The 20,852-nt window shown below is 43.8% G+C and overlaps 1 protein-coding gene across 7 annotated transcripts in view; it reads right to left on the bottom strand.

Moving 5' to 3' along the window:
* ralgapa2 (Ral GTPase activating protein catalytic subunit alpha 2) overlaps window positions 1–20,543 on the bottom strand; it is a 127,851-nt gene extending 107,308 nt beyond the window's left edge. For 6 of the 7 annotated variants that reach the window (XM_031579785.2, XM_031579788.2, XM_031579789.2 and 3 more), the window contains exons 1-2: window positions 20,256–20,543; window positions 1,724–1,834 (exon numbers count right to left, since the gene is read on the bottom strand). In XM_031579785.2, coding sequence (XP_031435645.1) covers window positions 1,724–1,834; window positions 20,256–20,361 — 217 coding nt within the window. In that variant the 5' untranslated portion in view covers window positions 20,362–20,543. The remainder of the gene's footprint in view (window positions 1–1,723; window positions 1,835–20,255) is intronic. The other variant, XM_031579792.2, reaches the window with a different exon arrangement.
* Window positions 20,544–20,852: the final 309 nt, after the last annotated feature.

Here is a 20,852-nt window from a genome sequence, read left to right as displayed (position 1 = left end):
AATTGGTATTCTTTGGAGAGAAAAAAAAACAACTTCAGGTTACAAAACAGGCTATATATAGATATTGGATCCAGGCAAATAGTTAGTGCGCTGAAAATAAAGGCTGGATTTGGGGCTAGCTGGGACACATCCCAGTCCTACCATCTCTACCCTGACTCTACCCTGACTCTATGGAGGTGGGGGGACCTTGTGCATGCATGTCAACTGAAAACATAAAGCCTCATTAACTTTAAATGTGGATCTGCTGTGTGACGGGAATGATCCCACTCTGTTATGTCAGAGCTGTGCTGACAAGCCAGGGGAAAATACCAGCTTCAATAATTCAGAGATTCCAAGCCTTTTAGAAAAGGGGTCCATCAGATATGAAGATTGCCACCACAGTCTGAGCACCCACCCCAAACTGAGACTCAGCCCCACCCCCAACCTATCCAGTCAACACAGGGTACATTACAGCTACCATAGAACCAATAGGTGTCAAAACATATCAATGTGCCTCTGATGGGGGTAGGAGATAAACACTTCCTTGAAAAGCGATCCAAACCCTGTCTCGAATGGCTGCTGATGAGAGTGTCCCAGTCAGGAATATATATTGTGCCCAATCTACCTCCCGCTGCCTAGGACAATGGCGGTGTTGGCTCTAAAACCACTGCTTATTCCGCAGTTAGGCTATCTCTCTGCAGCTGTCGAGAGAACCCCCATCCCTAAAAAATGACTGCAGAAGGCCCTGTGGTATTTAGCAACTCCACTAAAAATATTCAGCAGTGGCGAGGCAGGCAGTGGAAGAGCACCAGCTAAATCGATGCTCAGAGGATATCACATTGCAGTATAGAAACAGCCTGTTACAGGAGATTTAAGGTACGTATGTTATAGCGTTGAATCTACTCATTCTTGTCATAGAGTCATCAAGGGTTCTTGATGAAGACTGCTAGGCACACCATAAGTCCAATGTGGACAGTGGCTTGAGACCAGCAGTTTTCAGGAAAATGTATGGGTGGATACGTCAATGTAATGAATATACATGAATATTAAAGAGGTTTCCACCTCTCCCTGCCCATGCTTTCTACATTTATGATCTGCAGATTATATATATATTTTACATGATATGTATTTATAGTTACCCATTCACTTCATACATACATTTAGTTCATCAAAGACAACTAAAATACACAAACAACAGTATAGTCCACATATTTGTTTGTCTGTTTTTGAGTCAATGTGCTATATGGGTCCAGCCTGGCACCTAATGCAAGTAAACCATGGGAGTGTTAACTTTGACCGCTGCTGTCTCCGTTGCCTTTGGCAGAACTAATCCAAACAAGCCATGACCAGCCTCCCCTCCCTTGCCATGTAAGGTAAGGCATATGAGAGCTGGCTTTTATTTGCCCCAGCAGAAAACAGAAACGTCTGTACTGTTCTAGATTTCCATATCTAGCCATACAACTAGCTGATGGTTTTTTTATTATCCTTTTTTGGGGTGACCAAATTAATTTTGCATAAATGGACATATGTTGTTTGGCCTAAACAGTTTTCCGGCTGTCTCTAAAAGGGTAGTGCAAGAGATTAATGTGGGACACATAAAACACTAACAGGAACCAAACCTGACACCATCCCACCACGTACCCGGCCGGCAGGGGTGTCGAGTTTGTCCAATCTAATAATATTTCGCATGCTCAAGCCACCCAGATGGAGTGGAGCGCTGCTCAGGAGGCAGGGTGCTTCTTACCTTTTTGTTTTAAGTTACTTTCCAGTGTAATGAAATTTTCATAGAAGATAAAATAAATCTGCGAGCAGTTGCTTTCAAAGAAAGTCTTCAGTTCAGTCTTCTCAGTGATATCTGAAAGAAACACACACAAGAAAAAACAATCAGTATAGACAAGCAATGAATCAGTCATGCATAGTATTATGCATAAATATATAGGCGTACATTTCGAACATGTCACAATCTAAAATCAATCAAGACAATATGGACGAGTATGTATGGTTATTTGGGGAAAAGCATTGACACACAGCACTGTATGTCCTTTCATCTTCTTCCTACTCGACACAGACTTTTATCATAATGAAAAGACGACTCAAGTCACAAGGGAAATTCAAGTGCTGAAAATGTAAAGAAGTATATTCCAACATGCAGATAATAATCTCAGCGTAGGTTGATAGGAGCCTAAAGCCTCTAAGGGGAGAATGAGACCGGTGTGAATGCTGATGTTTATTATGGATTTACTCTGGTTCTCAGGAGACTAAGCACTGAAAGGGGGGTTCTGTCCGTTATGGGGGTGGGGTGTTGAGACAAGACATCATGCATAATCCAATCCCCTCTGGGCCTGTGCAGCAATCAGGGAACATTGGAGGCAGATCTGTGTACCAGGGGGACTCCAAAGGCAGCACACGTCAACACAAAAGGCTGTCTCTGCCAGCCATGATACCTGAGGAGGAAAGTCCCCAATGCATAAACTCTCAAACTAACTAGGTTACTCACTTTTAGTTTCGCTCCTAGTTCTATGTGTGATAAAGTATATCAACATACTCGTTAGGCTAGGGATAGAGTTGGTTGCATGTGGTTGGGGGTAAGTAGTCACTCATTGGCATGACCCGCAACTCCAACGTCACTTGTGAAAAGTTCAAGGCCTTTGCAAAAGCCTAATGACCAGATTGACCTAGATACTGAGACGCATGCCGTCTTTGCCACATGAGCACATCAATCTAGCATTGGCACCCTCCCCTGGCAGAAGGCTGACTGGGTTCCCTACGCCATGCCAGACAAAAGACTAAATAAGAGGAACCACTGACAATCTAATCAAGCAATTAAGGCTTGCCTTCTGCCGAGTACCTGGCCTCCATCTCAACAGCCGTCGAGGGGCGGCACGGAGCCTGGGTTATCCTTCCCACTGGGCCTTGAGAAACAGCCCAGGGAGAGTCCTGGCATTCACAGCCAATTTTGTAGAAATGGCACAGAGTCATTTTTCATCATCAGGGTTAGAACAAAAGAGAGATAAGAATAGGACAGAGCTCCCCTTCAGACGATCGCCTGTCTGGTCTTCCTTTTGCATTAAGATAGTGGTGTGGCCTGTGCTTTACCAGAGCGCTGCACTAACAGACAACCTGAGAAGAAATGGATTCTGTGTTGGATGGTAGAAGGTGACAGAGCAGGGATTAGGTGCATCTCCAAGGGCCCTTGTTCTCTGGCTAATCTCATTTATGCTCTGACTGAATTGGAGTAATACTAAATATGGAGCGGAATCGTGACGCTCATCAAGAGAAATGTTCCCGGGATATTGCATGCTGCATCAAGGTGTAAACACCAGAATGCAATGCAGTGGTTTTAGTCAGGCATCCGAGTCAGCCACCGCTGAAGTATGCAGCAGTATAAAAGGACACATAATACACAAGCCTGTTTAAAATAATAATAATATTTAATAATGCTGCCAAGTCTACGGCCATAATGGCAATTAGACTAAATACCATTTTTTGCAGACTTTGCTTGTTTAGACTGAACCAGACAAAGCTGGCATAATGCTACCCCTGTGTGGGGTTTTAGACAGCATGCAAGCTTGTTTAGCATAGTGTGTAGCTTGACCTATAATACCACGCTTGAAACCACTTGGAACTCAGATATTTTGAACTCTGGAAATTGTACTACGCCACTTGAGGTCGGAGCTACAAATCTGAAACTCAGAGAAAGAAATATCCCCGAATTCAGTGGGACATGTCATTTCATCAATTCATCCAGCCATGCCAGCGCTCCCTCAGATGTCGACTCGGCTCTCTCCCTCAGACCTCCACTGCTGGCTCTCACTCAGACGTCCATTCAGCTCTCTCACTACCTCCACTGCCGGCTGGAAGGCGTAACAACAATGACGACAGCGGCGGGATAACGTCGGAATATTCCCGCCTTAAACAGGCGTACACACACTGTCAAGTTCTAACTTTACAACCTCCTAACTTTCTCAAAACTCTGCTGCCACAGCACAATGCCCATGTCTATCCAGGAGAGAATTGTAGCCACTAGCAATGTCTGTCAAAGACCATCACTTTAGCCACTAGCAATGTCTGTCAAAGACCATCACTTGACGTGACAAACCCCCTCAACATCCACAAACTGTTAGTCCACAGCAGATCAGCTGAAATGCAACTCAAAGGTCAAGCCCAAACCCAATGAACCACTTGGATAAGGATAATCCCTCCCTGTGAAGGCAGCAGGGCGAGTGATAAAAGAGCACTAAATAAACAATGCAGTAACATGTTTGCCAAAAACTGATGGCCAGCGCCAGCATCACAGGGCACTATTCCTCTCAGGCATTAAAGCTTCTTAATGCGGCCGGCTTTAGGTGCACATGGGCAGAAATGGAATACCACGTCATTTTGAGACTTTCAATGAAGTACAGCACAGTCAAACAACATACTATAACTCCTCTCTTTCCATGAAGTACAGCACAGTCGAACAACATACTATAACTCCTCTCTTTCCATGAGGTACAGCACAGTCAAACAACATACTATAACTCCTCTCTTTCCATGAGGTACAGCACAGTCGAACAACATACTATAACTCCTCTCCTTCCATGAAGTACAGCACAGTCAAACAACATACTATAACTCCTCTCTTTCCATGAAGTACAGCACAGTCGAACAACATACTATAACTCCTCTCTTTCCATGAAGTACAGCACAGTCGAACAACATACTATAACTCCTCTCTTTCCGCTCTAGGTGATAGGAGATAGACTGGATCAGACTATGTAAAGGAAAAAACTGCTGGACACTTCGACTTCGACATTTACAAGTTTTCGAGTGCACAGACAGAATGGTCGACTGTGAGGAGAAATTCGCTGAATGTATCAAAAAGTACTGTATACATATGAATATGGGATTAGAATCACAGACTCAGCCTTTATGAAAAGTTACATTAGAAGAAATTGACATTTCTATTTTTATCTTCAAAAAAATTTAAACCCAACGACATAAATAAGTGCTCTGTTCTGCATATTATTTGTGTTCATATTACCAATAGGCCTACATTTGCTAATACGTCCAATTAAGAAGCCTGTCAGCAAAACAAGAAAAAACAAATGACAACAAAATCAAGAAAATCACATTGTAATCAGTCACTGAACATGCCCTTGCTTACAGGACATATGATCATGTTTGTCTAGACAAAATAAACTTCCCATTTCTCATCAAGCCTACTTTTCTCTCTGATTGACCTTTTTTCAACCTCTACCACTTCCCAATCTTGCCTGTCTGTCTGACAGCTCGGCTGACTACCACTTCCCAATCTTGCCTGTCTGTCTGACTGCTCGGCTGACCACCACTTTCCAATCTTGCCTGTCTGTCTGACTGCTCGGCTGACTCTTCCACTTCCCAATCTTGCCTGTCTGTCTGACAGCTCGGCTGTAGCTCTTCTGTCCTGCTCTAACTGACTCACAAGACACCGTTCACCAACATCGATTAAGCCTACTTCCAGTTGTTGACTCCCTTCCTCCTACACCTTGCACACTAAATCTGTCAAAAAATGTGGTTGTTGAGAAGGCCTCCCATTTCCAACTGTCAGATGTAAATCGACTGCTTGCTAAGGCCAAACTCTTCAGCTCCATTGGCAAGCAGACCTTAGACAAGGAGGGTGTTTTAGTCTCTCAAGTCTGCCTTTCAAATATTGACTTAAGAGTGTGCGCAGCCCTAACAAAGCGCTGCAGCCAAGGACCTGTTAAGCACCGGGGCGCCCAGTGTGAACAGCTCAGGGGGAGGCCCACTCCAGAGCAGTCATCTCTGTCAATATGACCCCAGAGCTCCAAGGCAAGCCCCTCCACCCATTTGTTTCCTTCTCTCTCTCAGTGTCTTCTAAGCTCTCTTCCTTTTAGTCTCTTCTGCTTTCCTTCTTTCCTTGCTCTTGCTTTCGATTTCTAAAAAATTATAAAATATGTATTTATCTGAATGACTGACTGAGTGAAGTCAGTGTACAGTATTAACCAGGAGACTTTGCTAACTTGGTGGACAATATGGTTCAAGTTGACACGGGGTCAGTCAAGGTTACTGGTGGCAGCTGACTGGTAAAAAAAAAAGAAGCAAGTCGGTCCAAACAGGCCCACACCAGAGCCGTGGTGGCAGCACAGCACGTGTGGGTGGGTGGGTGGGTGGGTGGGGCTGTTATCTGCGGGGCTCACATGCTGGCCTTTTCAACGCTCCTCATTGTGTTAGGGCTCTTCCTGCCACTCAGGAAAACACACTGACTCATCAGAGAAGAGAGTCCAGAAGCAGGCACATCCTCTGGACGTGTGTGTGTGTGTGTGTGTGTGTGTGTGTGTGTGTGTGTGTGTGTGTGTGTGTGTGTGTGTGTGTGTGTGTGTGTGTGTGTGCGTGTGTGTGTGCGTGTGTGTGAGAGAGAAAGAGAGAGGAGTGAGAGATTGTGGAGAAAACTTTCACTGCCTTCTGTTTACATTCACTTTTGCCTGTTTGAGCGATGCAATGCAACACATGTGTACATGATGTTTATATTTAGTAGTTGTATCAGTTGGAAGGATTGGGCCAATGTGTATACTTTGTGTGTGTGATGGATGATCACAGGTCCACCATCAGGAGTAGCAAGGCCAACCAAAACACACACGCTGTACTTCCTGTTCCATCGATGCTGCTGACTCCCTCTCATTTCCCAGCCAAGATGGAGGAGAACATCCCGCTCCCCACAGCCTAAGAGTGCTCTGTGTCTATTTCACATGGCCGTGTGAACATGTCAAAATTGAATAATTAGCCTGCTGCTCCGTCAAGGGACGTCTAGAAATAGCACTTTACAGAGAAAAGGAGGCCATGCCATCATCATGTGTCTGTCTACATCCTGACCTGTCAAAGCCATTTGCTGTGGTAAATCTCATGGTGGATATCTTAGGATTGGCTTGGTTCATTTCTTTGTGAGTCTGGGTGGGTGGGTGGGTGGGTGGGTGTGTGTTTATGCATGTCTGAGTGTGTGATTATGCATGTTTGCTATGTTTCTGCCTGCTTTAATACATTGTGTGTGTGTGTGTGTATGTTAAAGGTTTGTGTGAGTGGTAACACATCGTCTAGTAAGTGTGTGTGTGTGTGTGTGTGTGTGTGTGTGTGTGTGTGTGTGTGTGTGTGTATGAAAAAGAGAGAGAGAGTGTCTGTTTCCTCTGATGGACATGGGCGAGGCCTGTCAGTCAGGGCAGCAGAGCAGAGCAGAAATGGCAGGATCAGTCCATCGTGGCGTTGTGTCACGGGCCCGTCAGCGCTCGTCAGGCTGCTCTCGCTCTCCATCCGGCAGCCATCCTTTTGTCCAAGGGCGTTATCCTCCCAGCCCATCTCTGGAGCGTGACGGATAAAGAGCGTGGGGATTGACGTCAGTGTCAAAACACCAGCGTGGAGTGAGTGTGAGTGCTGCCCGCGTCTGGATGAGAATCTTAGCGAACGCTACCGAGGCATCCGGTCCTGCCAGCAGAGCCTCATCACTGACCCCGCACGGCTTTATGTTCCTCTCCGGCACAGTGGCATTCGCCATCACCACACAGTGCAACTAAATGGCTAGCTTTGTGTCCAGAAGGTCACCATGACATCAGAAGCCAGGGAGCTGTACCAGTGTTAACATCACACTAAAGTTGGTTCCAGTGTGTGCTCATAAAACACTACATTAGGTACAGTATGCCCAGTCCTACCATGGAGCAGTCCGTTTGAAAAAGCTGACTGAAGAAACAGGAAAGCTGTAGAATTTGATTTAAAAACTGCATCAGACTCCCAAAACAGGACGCTATTATCTGACAACAGTATTCAGGCTGGCTGACCTTCACAGCGAGTCATGACAATGTTATAGGCCTGTTTTTTTTTTCTCTAGATCTACACCGTTATGGAGCAAAGCCCAACATTGTTTAAGACTGGCTGCAGCTGAGGGAACTGCTGACTCTGCAGGCATTGAGATCACTTGCTCCCAGACGTGTTGGTGGAAGTCCAGTGCCAACCGCAGTGATCCCCAAAACAATAGCATCTCTCTCAGCGAGAGTCCCAGCCAAGTTCAACAGCGGAAGCCAGACCTGTGGGGGTCGACTGCCTTTCCAAGACAATTGATTTGTAATTCAACTCGCTTGATCTGTAATCCGTATTAAGATCAGATACAGGACAACCAAAAGCTGTACAGTCCTACATAATCAACTGAATTACTGATCACTACAGCAAAAACCAGGCTGAAAGTTTCAAGCATACATTTTCTCTCGAATCATCAATTCTTAATGTATTTTTTCACCTGAGGCTATTCTAAGTGACTTTACACAGTTCAGCTGATGCAAGCTTCAGTGATATCGTTTCAGATGAGTTTTGGAAAATTTCCCACAAGGTATGCAGCAAAGTGATCCCTTTAGGTTACCTTACATGCCTAACATTTTAATTCAGTCGTGAGGGCAGCCATGAAAAGCCTTGGGCATGACTGCCATTTCAGTACCAGCTGGGAGGTAGCCATCAGGGAGAACAAGGCAAGAAGCAATAATAACCTGGAGCCAGAATGGATGAGCAGATGCACCATTTATTGGAAACTCCTACCGGAAAAAGCACTAGCTTCCCAGACTAGAGCATCCCTAAGGTCCATTTGGGCTGGAAGAGGGGGCGGCATGATGGGAAGATTCAGAGGTATTCTTAAGGGGTGTTCTGGCTGATGACTAATACACAATTGGTTGATTAGAAAAAGGCCTGGACTATTTTGTCCTAAATTGTCAGGCCTTTTTTGTCATACCTAATGAATTTGTCATCCCAATGAATGTATGATTGAGTGAGTTATTTACACAGAGCACCAAGAACACAGTGTAACTGGGCGAGTCAGGTGGGAGGAAATTATTTTAGCCTCAGCAAAAGAGCAAAACTACAGGAGGACCTTGGAGACGTATAAAACTGCCTTCATGATGAATTAAATTGGAATGGGTTCAAAAAAACTTTCACGATAATGTTCACATGGAGAAAACAGCCCAGGCTTGGTCATTCAAACCATTTCATTAATTCTAGAAAAGAGGTTGATGTGAGTTAGCCACAGTGAGCTGTTTCTGACAAATGGCATGAAGGTCAGTTAGATGATGCAAAGCCATAGATGTATTTACACAGTGCAAGTGGGTTCAAATGAAGATAACAGCATAAGCAAATGGCTGATGATAATCTTGCTGTACTGATGATATGACATGAATTATATTTCAATACACACAGCTCATTTAAATGAGGCTAGCAGAAACATGCTACATGAAGTCAATCCTTTGTGTTGTTGCTCAAAAGCTTGGTGACCGGAGTCTGTCACGTGTGAACAGGCAAGCAGGTGTTGCCATAGTGACAGGGTTCCTCCACGGCATGGAGAGAGTGTTGAAGCGAATGCAGCTGTACCAGCGCGGGTTGCGGAAGCCCAGGCTGCCAGGCACACAATGGCAGCGGAGGACACATACGCCACCTCCAACACAGAACAGTGTCCTTGAACCACAGAAAGAGAGAAGGACAAAGAGCCAAATAAAAATAAGGGCTCCCTGCGTCACTTTTATTGCACCCAGTTAAGAGTAGAGGAGGCGAAAGAGAAGCGCTCCTGAGGTAAACAAGCCCTCACAGCGAGGCGGGATTCAGGAGGTGCTGTGTGGCAGTGCGCCTCATCTTGGGGTGGCATGGCACGGTGCCCAGCATCTGCGGATAGACCGCTGGCACAGCCCCGCTGCCTTCAAACGCAGCAGGCATTTGGGCATCAGTGCCAGTTCTAAATAATGTGTCTCCTTCAGAGGGTGCTGGCCCAGTGGTGCTCTGGAAGTCCTGTTTTCCCTTTAGATGAGCTTCCTTTGTATCTTAAGACAAAGAAAAAAACTAAGAACAACCAAGAGCTCAGTAACAGAAATGACAGAAATAACAGAAGCAACTGCGGGCCAAGACGCCCCTGCTCCCACTCAGCGCCCACTAGAATGAGCAGTGACTTTTGACCATACAAAACTGAGGTTAATGATAAAACCACCGCTGCCAGCTGAGCAGACACGGCCTGCAATTAGATTATGCAAGTCAGAAAGGCCCTTCTGGAGGCTATTCATTCTCCCGCCCTTGGCAACACATATTTGCCAACATCACCGGATATAACCGGTTGTCTGTGGAGTTTTTACAAAGAGGTGTCATTGCAAATACATCAGGAACACTTTCTCTCAAGAGCCCGTTAGAACGCCGCTCTACAGGCATTCTTGAGACATGGGACAAAATGGAACCACCAACTGCAACTGATATCAGGTTTAATAATTAACATTTTTAATTGTAAGTTGTAACTGTAAAAAAACAAAAAGGTTACTTCTGGAAATAATGCCTGACTTGTCAACACTGTCAGATGTCAACTTAGATTTACTGTCATGTCAGATTTACTTTCTATAACTTTCAAATAAAATGTGTATAAAAACATCTTCACCATTATTTTAGTTTGAATGCTTAACTGATTAATTCAAAGTTAAATGATTAAAATGACTACAAATCCAAGGTTTTTCACCACCATCAGACCTGTTTCAACTCCACCATAGAGGTCACCTCCGTCAAATTAACATTTAGTTTCTTTGTTAGTAGTAGTTGTTAGAGTAGTTCTAAGTAAAATGTAAGACAAAAAAAGCTAGAAGAAAAAATTAAGTTGTGAGGTATCTCAGTATATGTTATATGTTAATATATACATGCAGTGTAATTTATCCAAGCATAAAAGTTGATATGGCATCATATGTTGCCCCATGACTCAAGAATGCAATAATTCCTCCATAATATATCAACCATATTGCCTATTATTCCTTGTCAACAGACTGCGGACCAAGGGAAAACACATCGAGCCACAACAAGTGATCCAGTTTTATACAAGACATCTAGTTTATCACATAACACCATAGTAGATCTCTCACAAACCATATTTAACAGACAGGCAGTTCAACAGCTATTAGGCAAACCAAGTCTCAAGACCAGCTTGGCAGTCTCACAAGGGATAAGGGCAAATATCAAAGCCATTCAGCCGCAATCTGTAATCTTAGCTGCAATATCTGTCATAGCCTTTCAGTTCTCACCAAATGATCACTGTTATTATCAGATAATGATTCGGACTTCAAGGGGGGCAATTGGTGAGAGACTCTACAGACCCATGCCTGAGCAGTAAGCCTAAGACGGCGTCCGCATGACAACGGAGCGGTGTGAAAACTATGTTTTTCCTTTGCTTTTTCAAAAAGATTTGCCTCCACGTGACAGCAAATCTTGCATTTTTCTTCCATTACTAATGCTGCAAGTTATAGCCTACAACTGAACAAGATTAGCATCAAAACAATGACCAGATAAATCCTATAAATCGTTTATTTTTCAACATCAGCAAAACAGGGTTCGGGCAAACCCACTTGAAGTGATCCTTCCCTGCTTGAAGTTGCTAGCATTTAGTGTAATTTTATATCAAACAAACCCAGAAAAGGTTTTTGGCCACTGATGTTTCCAGTAGATTGCATCCTCCTCATAGAAAACAGAACAAATTGGTTGCCAACCATGATGTTTTCTGACAATCAAAAATAGATGTTCTATTCAAGTGCTTGTAACCAAATAAATAAAGTTTGATTTGATTTGATATTCATTGCCACTGAAGATGTGGTGGAGGCTTTGGATGGCGCAGCTCAGCCTTCACAGAGAATGAGAGGTGATTGGATAAAGTTTGGGCCATGTCGTCATCATTTTCAATAAGCTTAATTTCCACCTGTCCACGCGGCAACGTAAGTATCCACAAGTATCTACTCTGAAACTAGTTTACAAAAATATGCATCTTTGCAAAAACTATTTTCATTGTATTGGTATGGACGCCACCTAAGAATCCGGCCTCGGACCCAGAGGCTTTGACAGGGTATCAACCCCTCAGATGTGCTAAGTGCAGGCTGCCGGTGACAAGGACACTCTACTTAGAACTTTCCCTCTCTGCGCTCAGATCTCCAAAAGCTGACTAATCTTGGCAGCTTAGCGGCAGTTAGCGGCTAAAGTGGAGGCTGCCACTCTCACTCTTGAGGTCACCCTCAAATACCTCACTTAATGAAGTCACAGTGTCAAGCTCTAGCCCTTGACGGCTTTCTCTCCGCGGGCGCGGCATCAGTGCACAGTGCAGAGGGTAGAGAGTAGAGAGTGGTAAGGATGGTTTTCAGTCCAAGAGCTGAAAACTAGCACTGTATTCAGGCAATGCTTCTAACCGCCATTCAACTTTCTTCTATGGTCTAGGTTCGATCCATTTAGACTAGCTCTTCACGTGCTATCTGCTCTCGGACACAGATGAAGGGAGTCTGAAGTGGATCTTCATGTGCTACTCCAAAAGGGGTGAGATGTCAGAGACTCAAGGACCAATGACTAACGATTTGCCTATTAGCACAGGAACCCTTTCGGACGTGTTGGACAACAGCGGACACAAACCAACCATACCTGACTGACCAGTTTTGTTCATTTGCCGTTTCAATTCCACAATAAATATAACCTTCAGGACACTCTGTGCCTTCCTGTTTCAGTGGAACACCACACAGACAGGACTAACCCTTGGCCCTCCAGAATGACAGGGCTTTGGGGACATGCTGTGTGGGTAGTAGCTACTTCACTACTGACTCCTGATTTCTGTTCAGGGTCACCTTTCTGCGTCTGACTGCCCTAAAAAGCCTTACCCTACCCATACCTGTCCTAACCAACCAACACTGAAAAGAACAATGATTCTGGCTATAGTTATTTAACATAAAGCAATTCTATACCATTATTCACTAGGAATGACTTTTCTCCTACTCTGTTATCTCCTGCGAAATTTGATGCCAACATAATATCTAGGAGGGGCATACACATTCATCCTAAACAAGCACACTTTTTCATCTGTAACCCAGTGTAAACCAACCCTCCTATAAATATAAGGTTTATATGCTCCCTCACTCCCTCTCACACACACACACACACACACAACTGTTTGAAAGACCTCTTCATTCAGGTATATATTTGCACCCAAAATGTTGTGTTTGATGGACAAACAGCAGAGACAGCAGGAATGTCCTGTGGGTTTTCCATGTGTGGGGTGCACACTCCTCCTCAGCAGTGACAGGTCCAGGCTGCTCCAGCTCCTGCTGGAAGGATGTCTCGCCTATTATCCAGACCGCTCATAAAAGATTCAGGCACACAAACACCACTGAAAAACAAAAGGTCCATTCTCTGTGTCTCCTCAGTATAAAGGGGATTCTGTGTCGCTGAGAGAAACGTGTGGTTAGGACACTACATAAATTAATTGGTAAGTTTTTAAAAAGCACAGTGAAATAGCCGAAGCCTAACAAGCCTAAGAACAAAAGTCGAACAAACAAATACATGTAATACAGTGAGGCCAGAGACAAGAATACTGTATCAAAAACAGCACCAAAACACAAACTAAATATTACTCAGCAAAGTGATTTCCACCATGCTCAAAGAGAGGGCAAAATGGAAATAAAACTAAGCTACATATCCACCTCAGAATCCAGTGGAAGTGCACCATCTGCCAGTCCTAAATGAGTACACTAATAATGACTATTATATTCTTTTTCACTCATCAGTAGATTTATGACTGTTACAGTGGGTAGCGCTAGGGTGAAGACAACTAAGAGTCTAAAAGTCACAGAAACGTCATGTGTTCTCCATATAACCTCTGCCATGCAACTGCTGTCAAATATTCTCAAAGCTGGCCAATAAAAAGGTATATCATGGTCTCACACTCCAAAAAGACCAAACATTAAATAAGATAAAATGTGACCAACGCTTTGTCAGGGAAACATCTAGAAGGCTGAGCAAAATGAGCAAAGAGCTGGGCTCCCCAACAATGTTTTCAAGACTTAGCATCTAGTCGTGAAGTCATTGTATTTCTTTGCGCTTCCTAGTCTGGTCATATTGCATGGGGAAGGGGAACCCCAACTCGCACGCTACTTTGGGTGAGGTATAGCCCTAGTTTTGATCACAAGGCTGTGCCTGCAAGGACAAATGACAAAACACTGACCTATATACACAAGACAACTCAGAGCTCAGAAGCTGCCTTGCCCCCTTTTCCCATTCTTTCTAAAAATGAGAGCAGTTCTTGAGAAGCTCAGTTTTGTGGCCTTACTCAGCTCCAGCCTAACTGAGAACTGAGTGACCGTAGGTAGTCAGGGCTTCAATGAGCTTCAACTTCTCTAATCAGAAGGTTTCATGAGAACATTCCAGAGTGTTCCTGTTATGCTTAGGCGTTGAGCACTGCTGTTCCTTTGATGACTCAGTGGGTGATAGGGTTCACAGCCATTAAAATGCACAGAAATCACAGCCATTAAAATGCTCTTGCCTTTATACACAGTTCCCCAGAGCTAGCACCTTAGCAAGCTTCCCCTGTTCAATGATGCCTAAAATGTGTTCTTGTGAGAAGGCTACAGAGACCATGGTTTGTCCTTTGGATAGCCTCAAGCATGCGTACTACTACTTGTTGAAAAGGAAAGCTGTTACCCATGTGCTCATTGAAAAATATGAAGGCTTGAATTACTCCTTTAAACCCTACATCTTGGCTACCTAATTCAAGGATTCAACAACTGCCTTGTCTACTTTCAGATAAAGACAACGGTCAGTTAATCCAGGAAGACCTCTTTACACAACAAAACCTGTTTGCCCTCCTCCATGTCACAACAGACCATATTGAGGAATAAGAGGAACTTAGTCTATAACGGATAAAAGGAGGGAGTGGCTCAAGCAAGCTGTGATACAGAAGCAGACTTGGCAGCGCTTGAGCTTTAGCCACTCCCACACCTGCTGCCTGCAGTACAGTTTGCGGTCACTATGACACAAGCTTTAGATATGGCACTCCTAATGACGATCACATGTCACCTAACCAGTCCTGCTCCAAACTACACCCAGTCTTTGACAATGGAGCTGACAGGAATCCTGCCAGAAAAGATATAGTCTTACCTTGTGAACCGGTACTAAATAACTCCCTATAACACTCCACAGAAAATGATTAACATTCCAGAGAGATATTCAAACGTAGTCAGTCTGCTGAAAGCGTAAACTCAGCACACAAGTCATTCACAAAAGCGAATCGTGGACTGCATTTTTAATACCGACTTGTACTGTATGACTAGAGTAGGCAAATAATATTTGTTTTACTGTAGTATACGTTGATAAGAAAAGACTGCCCATTTTTGCCCATCTTCATATCCTTTTCAGATGCTTCTCTCTCGCTAGATTCTGATCTCCCTGTGACTCTTTATGAAACAATGAGGATCAAATCAAGCATCAATATCAGCTTTGACAATATCAGTAATTAGGATTTTTGTTGCGCAAGTAAGTTGCCAAGCACATAAGGCTAATGAGTGCCCGGGAGGAAGCAGAAAAGGCAGTCTATTACCCTCCTGATGCAGCGAGTTCAATTCTGAGGGCTTGTTGACAGTTGAGTCCTTGTGGATCATTAACAGCCACCTGCACTTATCCACTGAGCAGAGGCCTCACACCAGAATGCAAATTGGCCATGGAAAGTTAGACAAGGGTTGGCCTGTAGATCAGCTGCCACGAGAAACTACACTCCATGTACAGAAATCTTCTACCATTTCAAAGAATATACAAAAGTAGGCTGAACCCACGTCAACATCACCTTCAGAAAATATAACTGGCCCACAAATTCTTGAAGTTTCTCCCTACAGTTTAACTAGGATGCTAAGTTAAGTGAGGACTAGTGTACTATGGAGCCAAAACATAACAAAACTGAACACATAGTACACAAATCATGGAATTAGCCCTATTGAGCAGTGGTCAGTCATTTGGGTTTCAAAACCCCAATAGTTACAGAAACAAAACAAATCATGCTAAAACAACATTATGCTATGAATAACTGCTATCTATCTAGTTTGAAAAGTAATTTTCATGGTTCTCCAACCACGATGTTTTCCACTCTGTATCCTCTTTCTATTCCCAGATATCTGATGAACCAACAAAAAAAAAACGAAGAAAAACAGGTAATGGAATTCAGGAGAACGCTGATGCGGGCTGAGCTGAAGGGGGGAGAGGAGAAATCAAATGTCAGATCTCAGGAGACCACAGCCAGAGGCAAGAGGCTGGAGTCAAGTTTCTCAGGTGTGTCATTCCAACCGTGCCCTAACGGTGGATCACCAAACAATGGCAGTCCTCCCACACATGCAGCTGATCCAAGATACCTTGTCTTCTTCAAGCTGAACTGCAAAAAAAGGAAAGGGGTGTCTACACTGAAGCACACAGTAAAAAAAACAAAACACTTACTTACAAAGCCCAAGTGTTATCACCAAAACACTCCGTTTTATTTACCCTTGTTTCCATAAAGGCCACCTGCCCCTTTGGATCAGTGTTTGTGTTAGTTTACACAGGTCCCAGAGATATGGCAAGATGCTGAGACAAGGTTTTTTTTTTTTACTGAGGGCACCCACATACTGAGAGCAGAGTGGGAGTCAAGCCTTAGTGAGATGAGTTGTGCCTTTAAATGGTCTTAAGATGTACAACACTTAGAGCAGTCACCTGACAGCTGTCAGGCTGCCAAAATGATCCTCCACCAAGACGATAAAGGGGCCTTTGGCCGAGAGATCACGCTGACTGTTCTCTGGCAGGGAGATAGGGAGGAGCTGGGGGATGCTGTGTATGATCAGGTGGTCCTCTAATTACCAAACGCAGCCACAGCCAGCCAAGCATGACCAACAATGCGTGTGCAGCACCTTCCCCACACCCACTGACAGCACAGGCATAGAGGGAATTAGCACAACACAACAAAGCAAACACGCAAAGAAAACACCACCACACAAGCACACACACACACACACACACACACACACACACACTTCCAAGTGCTCCAGGATATGTGAGGACGTTAAATTTGGACTTTAAAATTTGTAGGCTAAGACGCTGGCCTATGACCCTTGTATTGTTAATATTTTACTGGTGGTTATTTGTGCTCCATATGTGCTGAGCTCAGCTGAAGCCAGAGGGGAACGGTCACCAGCAGCAGAGCAGCAGTATTCCTGCCGTTTCAGGATGTTACTGACATTTAGAGAGACTTTCCCCCCATTTAGAACTGCATTTACTTTGGGTAAAATGTACCTCTGGGACATGGAAAAGCCCCCCCCCCCCCCCTCCCAAGTTTCAAAAACCACAATGATAAAAGAAAAAAAGTGCAAAGAAAAATCTTGTGTGTGTGTGTGTGTGTGATATTTACATCCACGTGTATTGGTGTCTAGCTTCACTAAGACTGCTGCAACAATAACCAGACAAGAGTGGTTAGGCTTGGCGTTAGGCTTGGTGATCAGCAGCCGGCCTCTGGTCATGTGCATTGAACCCCCAGGGGGACTGGGATTGACAGAAGGAATTAAACAGCATGTGCAGCGTGGCACCTCATCACTCATCCTGACTTCCTGTCCGCACAGGAACCAGACAGCGGGAGGAAATCCTTCCTTTGATGAAAGCACAGCACCCCGCCACACTACGAGGGGGTGGCCACAAAATGGAGGACCTAATAACGGTCACTGTATAAACAAGTGGGCCTTATCTTCCCCCAGATATGTGGAAGAGAAGAAAAAAAAAAACAGCCGGGGAAGCCATGGACAGATTCAACTGGTCTGTGACCTCTGAGTTCTGGTCTTGACATTGAACCCGTGTGGAGTCAGCAGGAAAAGAAAGACCCCGTGGACAGACCACACCTCACCGTTCAAACACTCGGCGCTGCCAGGAGAACTTTTGTGGTCACATAAAACAGGTGCTCTGGAACTCAACTCAGGAAGTTGGCACTGATATAGGTCACCTCAAGCCATGGGTTGATTCAGTAAACGAGACAATCAATCCACACACATGCGTTCAAACTAAACATATCCTCATGATGAGTAGCCCCCTGATGGATTAAGTGGAGAGTGGAGAGACTTTCATGACAGTCCTGAGGAATGGCAATGCTATGACAAACAAAACAAATCAAAATATGACTTTAAGTAAGACAGTATTCCATGCTATCTGCATTAGGCTGACCAGCCATTAAAAAACATTAATCAAGTGACTTGAATCCTGAGATAAATCAGGCCTGAAAGTAAATTCACTCCAGCAGGTAGAAAAAAAAGTACTTCTGCTGAAAGACTCAGAGAAGAGACTCATAGTCAAAGTAACAGTGGTACTGTATGTAGCAGACAAACACACACACAACACTGATGTACCACAGGCTCAATGCTGATGGTTTGACGGAAAGATTTGAAAACATTTCATGAGCCTGTTTCTGATTGACTTTTGACCGTCTCTAGCTCCATGTCTTCATTCAGCCCGGTCATAATGAGGAGGGCATGACCGGTCATAGAAGCCAAAAGTAGAAGAGTTCCTCAGACAACAAGTCAAATTCTGGACCTTGTTTTGCTTTTGGTTCAGAAGAGGCAACCTTAAAATTTATAGTTTATCAACTTACCATTAAAACCCTTTAATTTAAGCCTACTCTTCTGATTATCTTATCAATTTGTCTTCTCATTCAATACACAAAATAACAATACAAAATTCTTACACATAGTATCCGTGCATGAGCACAAAATGGTACATGGTATGACTGCCTAATATGCAGGGAGCTTTTTCATCAGCTTTAACAAAACTGCATGTAAGTGAAGGGAAATCAGCTAAATATGTCAACATATGTGAGGACATCTTAACGCTCTCAAAAATGTCTAAACAGCAGTTGGTGTCAAATAGCGAATACCCTTGTTGCCGGTCATTGCATCTCTCATTCCATTCTGAATCAGCCTTTTCCATCGTTCATTCCGTACATTTTTGCAATTCGTGCATGTTCGGCCATCTGCCACCTGGTCATCCTGCAAGATGCATTCTTTTTCCATGGCCATAATTTGCTTTGAGATTCCAAAACTACTTCATGGTGCATATTAAGAAGTGGATTTAATTCTTACCTATGTTTTACCCTTACCCTTTACTTGCATTTGACATTTAAAAAAAATGTCTGCTATTTCTCCAGTGAACTGTGAATGTCAGAAGCTTACTTATAAACAAGACCATTCTGACGGTACAGAAGGAGAAAAAAAAGCACCTTAGGACGCTGACATTTACACTGGTATTCTGGAATCCAGCAAACGGTCTTTCCCAAAGATAGGTCACACAGGGGAACCTTGTCACCCGAGCCCTTTCCTCCATCCCTGGTGATCAGAGGAGCATAACAAGGATACGCAGGACACGCAACGGAGTCTATTAGAACTCAGTGAAAGTGAGTGGTGGAATGCTGAGGTGATTCCAAGAGAGAACAGACCAACATCCTACTCAGTAGTAAACAGTGACACCAACTCTCATGTCTTCTGTAACGGTGGCGAGGCTCGGATGCTGGGGTTGTTCTTAAGGTCCATGACACGCTATTATGTTTTACAGGTTAGCACTAGTCAGCCCATATGTGTAATAACATGGAGACTTCAATTATTTCCAAATGATCAAAACGAGGGTTGTGTACAGCTAACGGTTGTACCATGAAGTTACTTTAACTATATCTATGTTGCTTTGCCAGCAACACATACAGTGCCAGACCAGAAAAAGTAACCTGGTTCTGTTGCCACACCACTATCAATCGCATTGAGCAAATTACCTTCAGTCTCACTCAAACAAATTACGTTTTTGTGAGTAAGATGATACTTCAACCAACAAACTAGCTAGTCACTTACATCAACCTGTAATACGAAATTGTGTTTATCCTATATTTATTGCTAGCTTTGTACTATTATCATTAGCTTGCCCTTGTCTGTGGCTAATGTTAGTTGACAGATCCCCATACATCATTCCTGGATAGCCTTGTTAGCTGTGATGGTGTTTGCAGCGCATATAACGGAGTTATTCAGCATCAAATCTATTACTTGCAAATGCACGTATTCTATCAAATGGTTTGCGATCATTAGCAAGCATCCATAGTACGTGGCTAGCCTTTATCAACCACTTAGCCACCAAAGACAGCTAACATTCGTTAGCCACCTGGCTAGACAGAAACGCTAGCGAGCTACTAGCTAGCTTGCTAATATTCCATGCAAATATTATTGTGTGGTAGCTAAACGACCCTTTGTCTGAAGACGGCAGGGCGCCAAGTCCTTACTGTCAGAACAGAGATACCAAGCCATCATTGACAATTAATGACAATGTCTGCCTGCATGCGAGACAGATACGGTATAGCTTGCTCTTAATCGCACAGACTGTAAGAAGCCACCGGCCACCTCTATTCTATTACACCAGTCCGTGGCTAGGAAACGCGACGTGTTTGCATCAAAGCCTGATGTCATGTATCTTACCTAGTAGTGAACGAAGATGCTTTAGCCGCGTTAAAACATCCTTCTTTGGGTCCAGAACTTTCTGTGTAGATTTCTTGACGTCTCCATAGCCCCTTCGAGTGAACATTCCGCTGTAGAAGGCAATTGTGGAACCTGAATTCTCCTCCTTTTACCATTCAGTCTACTATGTGTCACTTTGCCCGCAATTGCACTATGATTGCTTGGTAAACTTGCACTGTGCGCAAGTCTCCTCCTTGTCGTGGGTGTGTAAACACGGAAGCGCAAGGTCTCGTAACGTGAGAGTGGTTTGCGTGGTTACGCCCCCAGAGGACGTAGCAGGTTGATTATTAACTGTTGAGCGTCACGTGAATTATGTCGGGTTAAGTCCTGTCACAGAAAATAACATTTAAAAATAAATTACCATTAGTGGTCCCTTTAAAGTATTTAAATAATTAGATAAATTATAAGCTGATAAAAACTGACGTGCAAAAATGACAACGCCAATTCCATTATTTATATTCTTATTTTAGTCTTATCAATAGGCTTATCTTATTTTAGACACCCATAGATTTTAAGATTTGTGTTAAAGTTTGTTTTGTTGGAGAGGCAGATCATCTT

This window comes from Clupea harengus, chromosome 14, assembly GCF_900700415.2.
Source record: "Clupea harengus chromosome 14, Ch_v2.0.2, whole genome shotgun sequence".
In the NCBI taxonomy this organism is placed as follows: domain Eukaryota; kingdom Metazoa; phylum Chordata; class Actinopteri; order Clupeiformes; family Clupeidae; genus Clupea; species Clupea harengus.
Note: the sequence above shows the minus strand (reverse complement) of the source record. Positions and strands in the feature narration are given on the sequence as shown.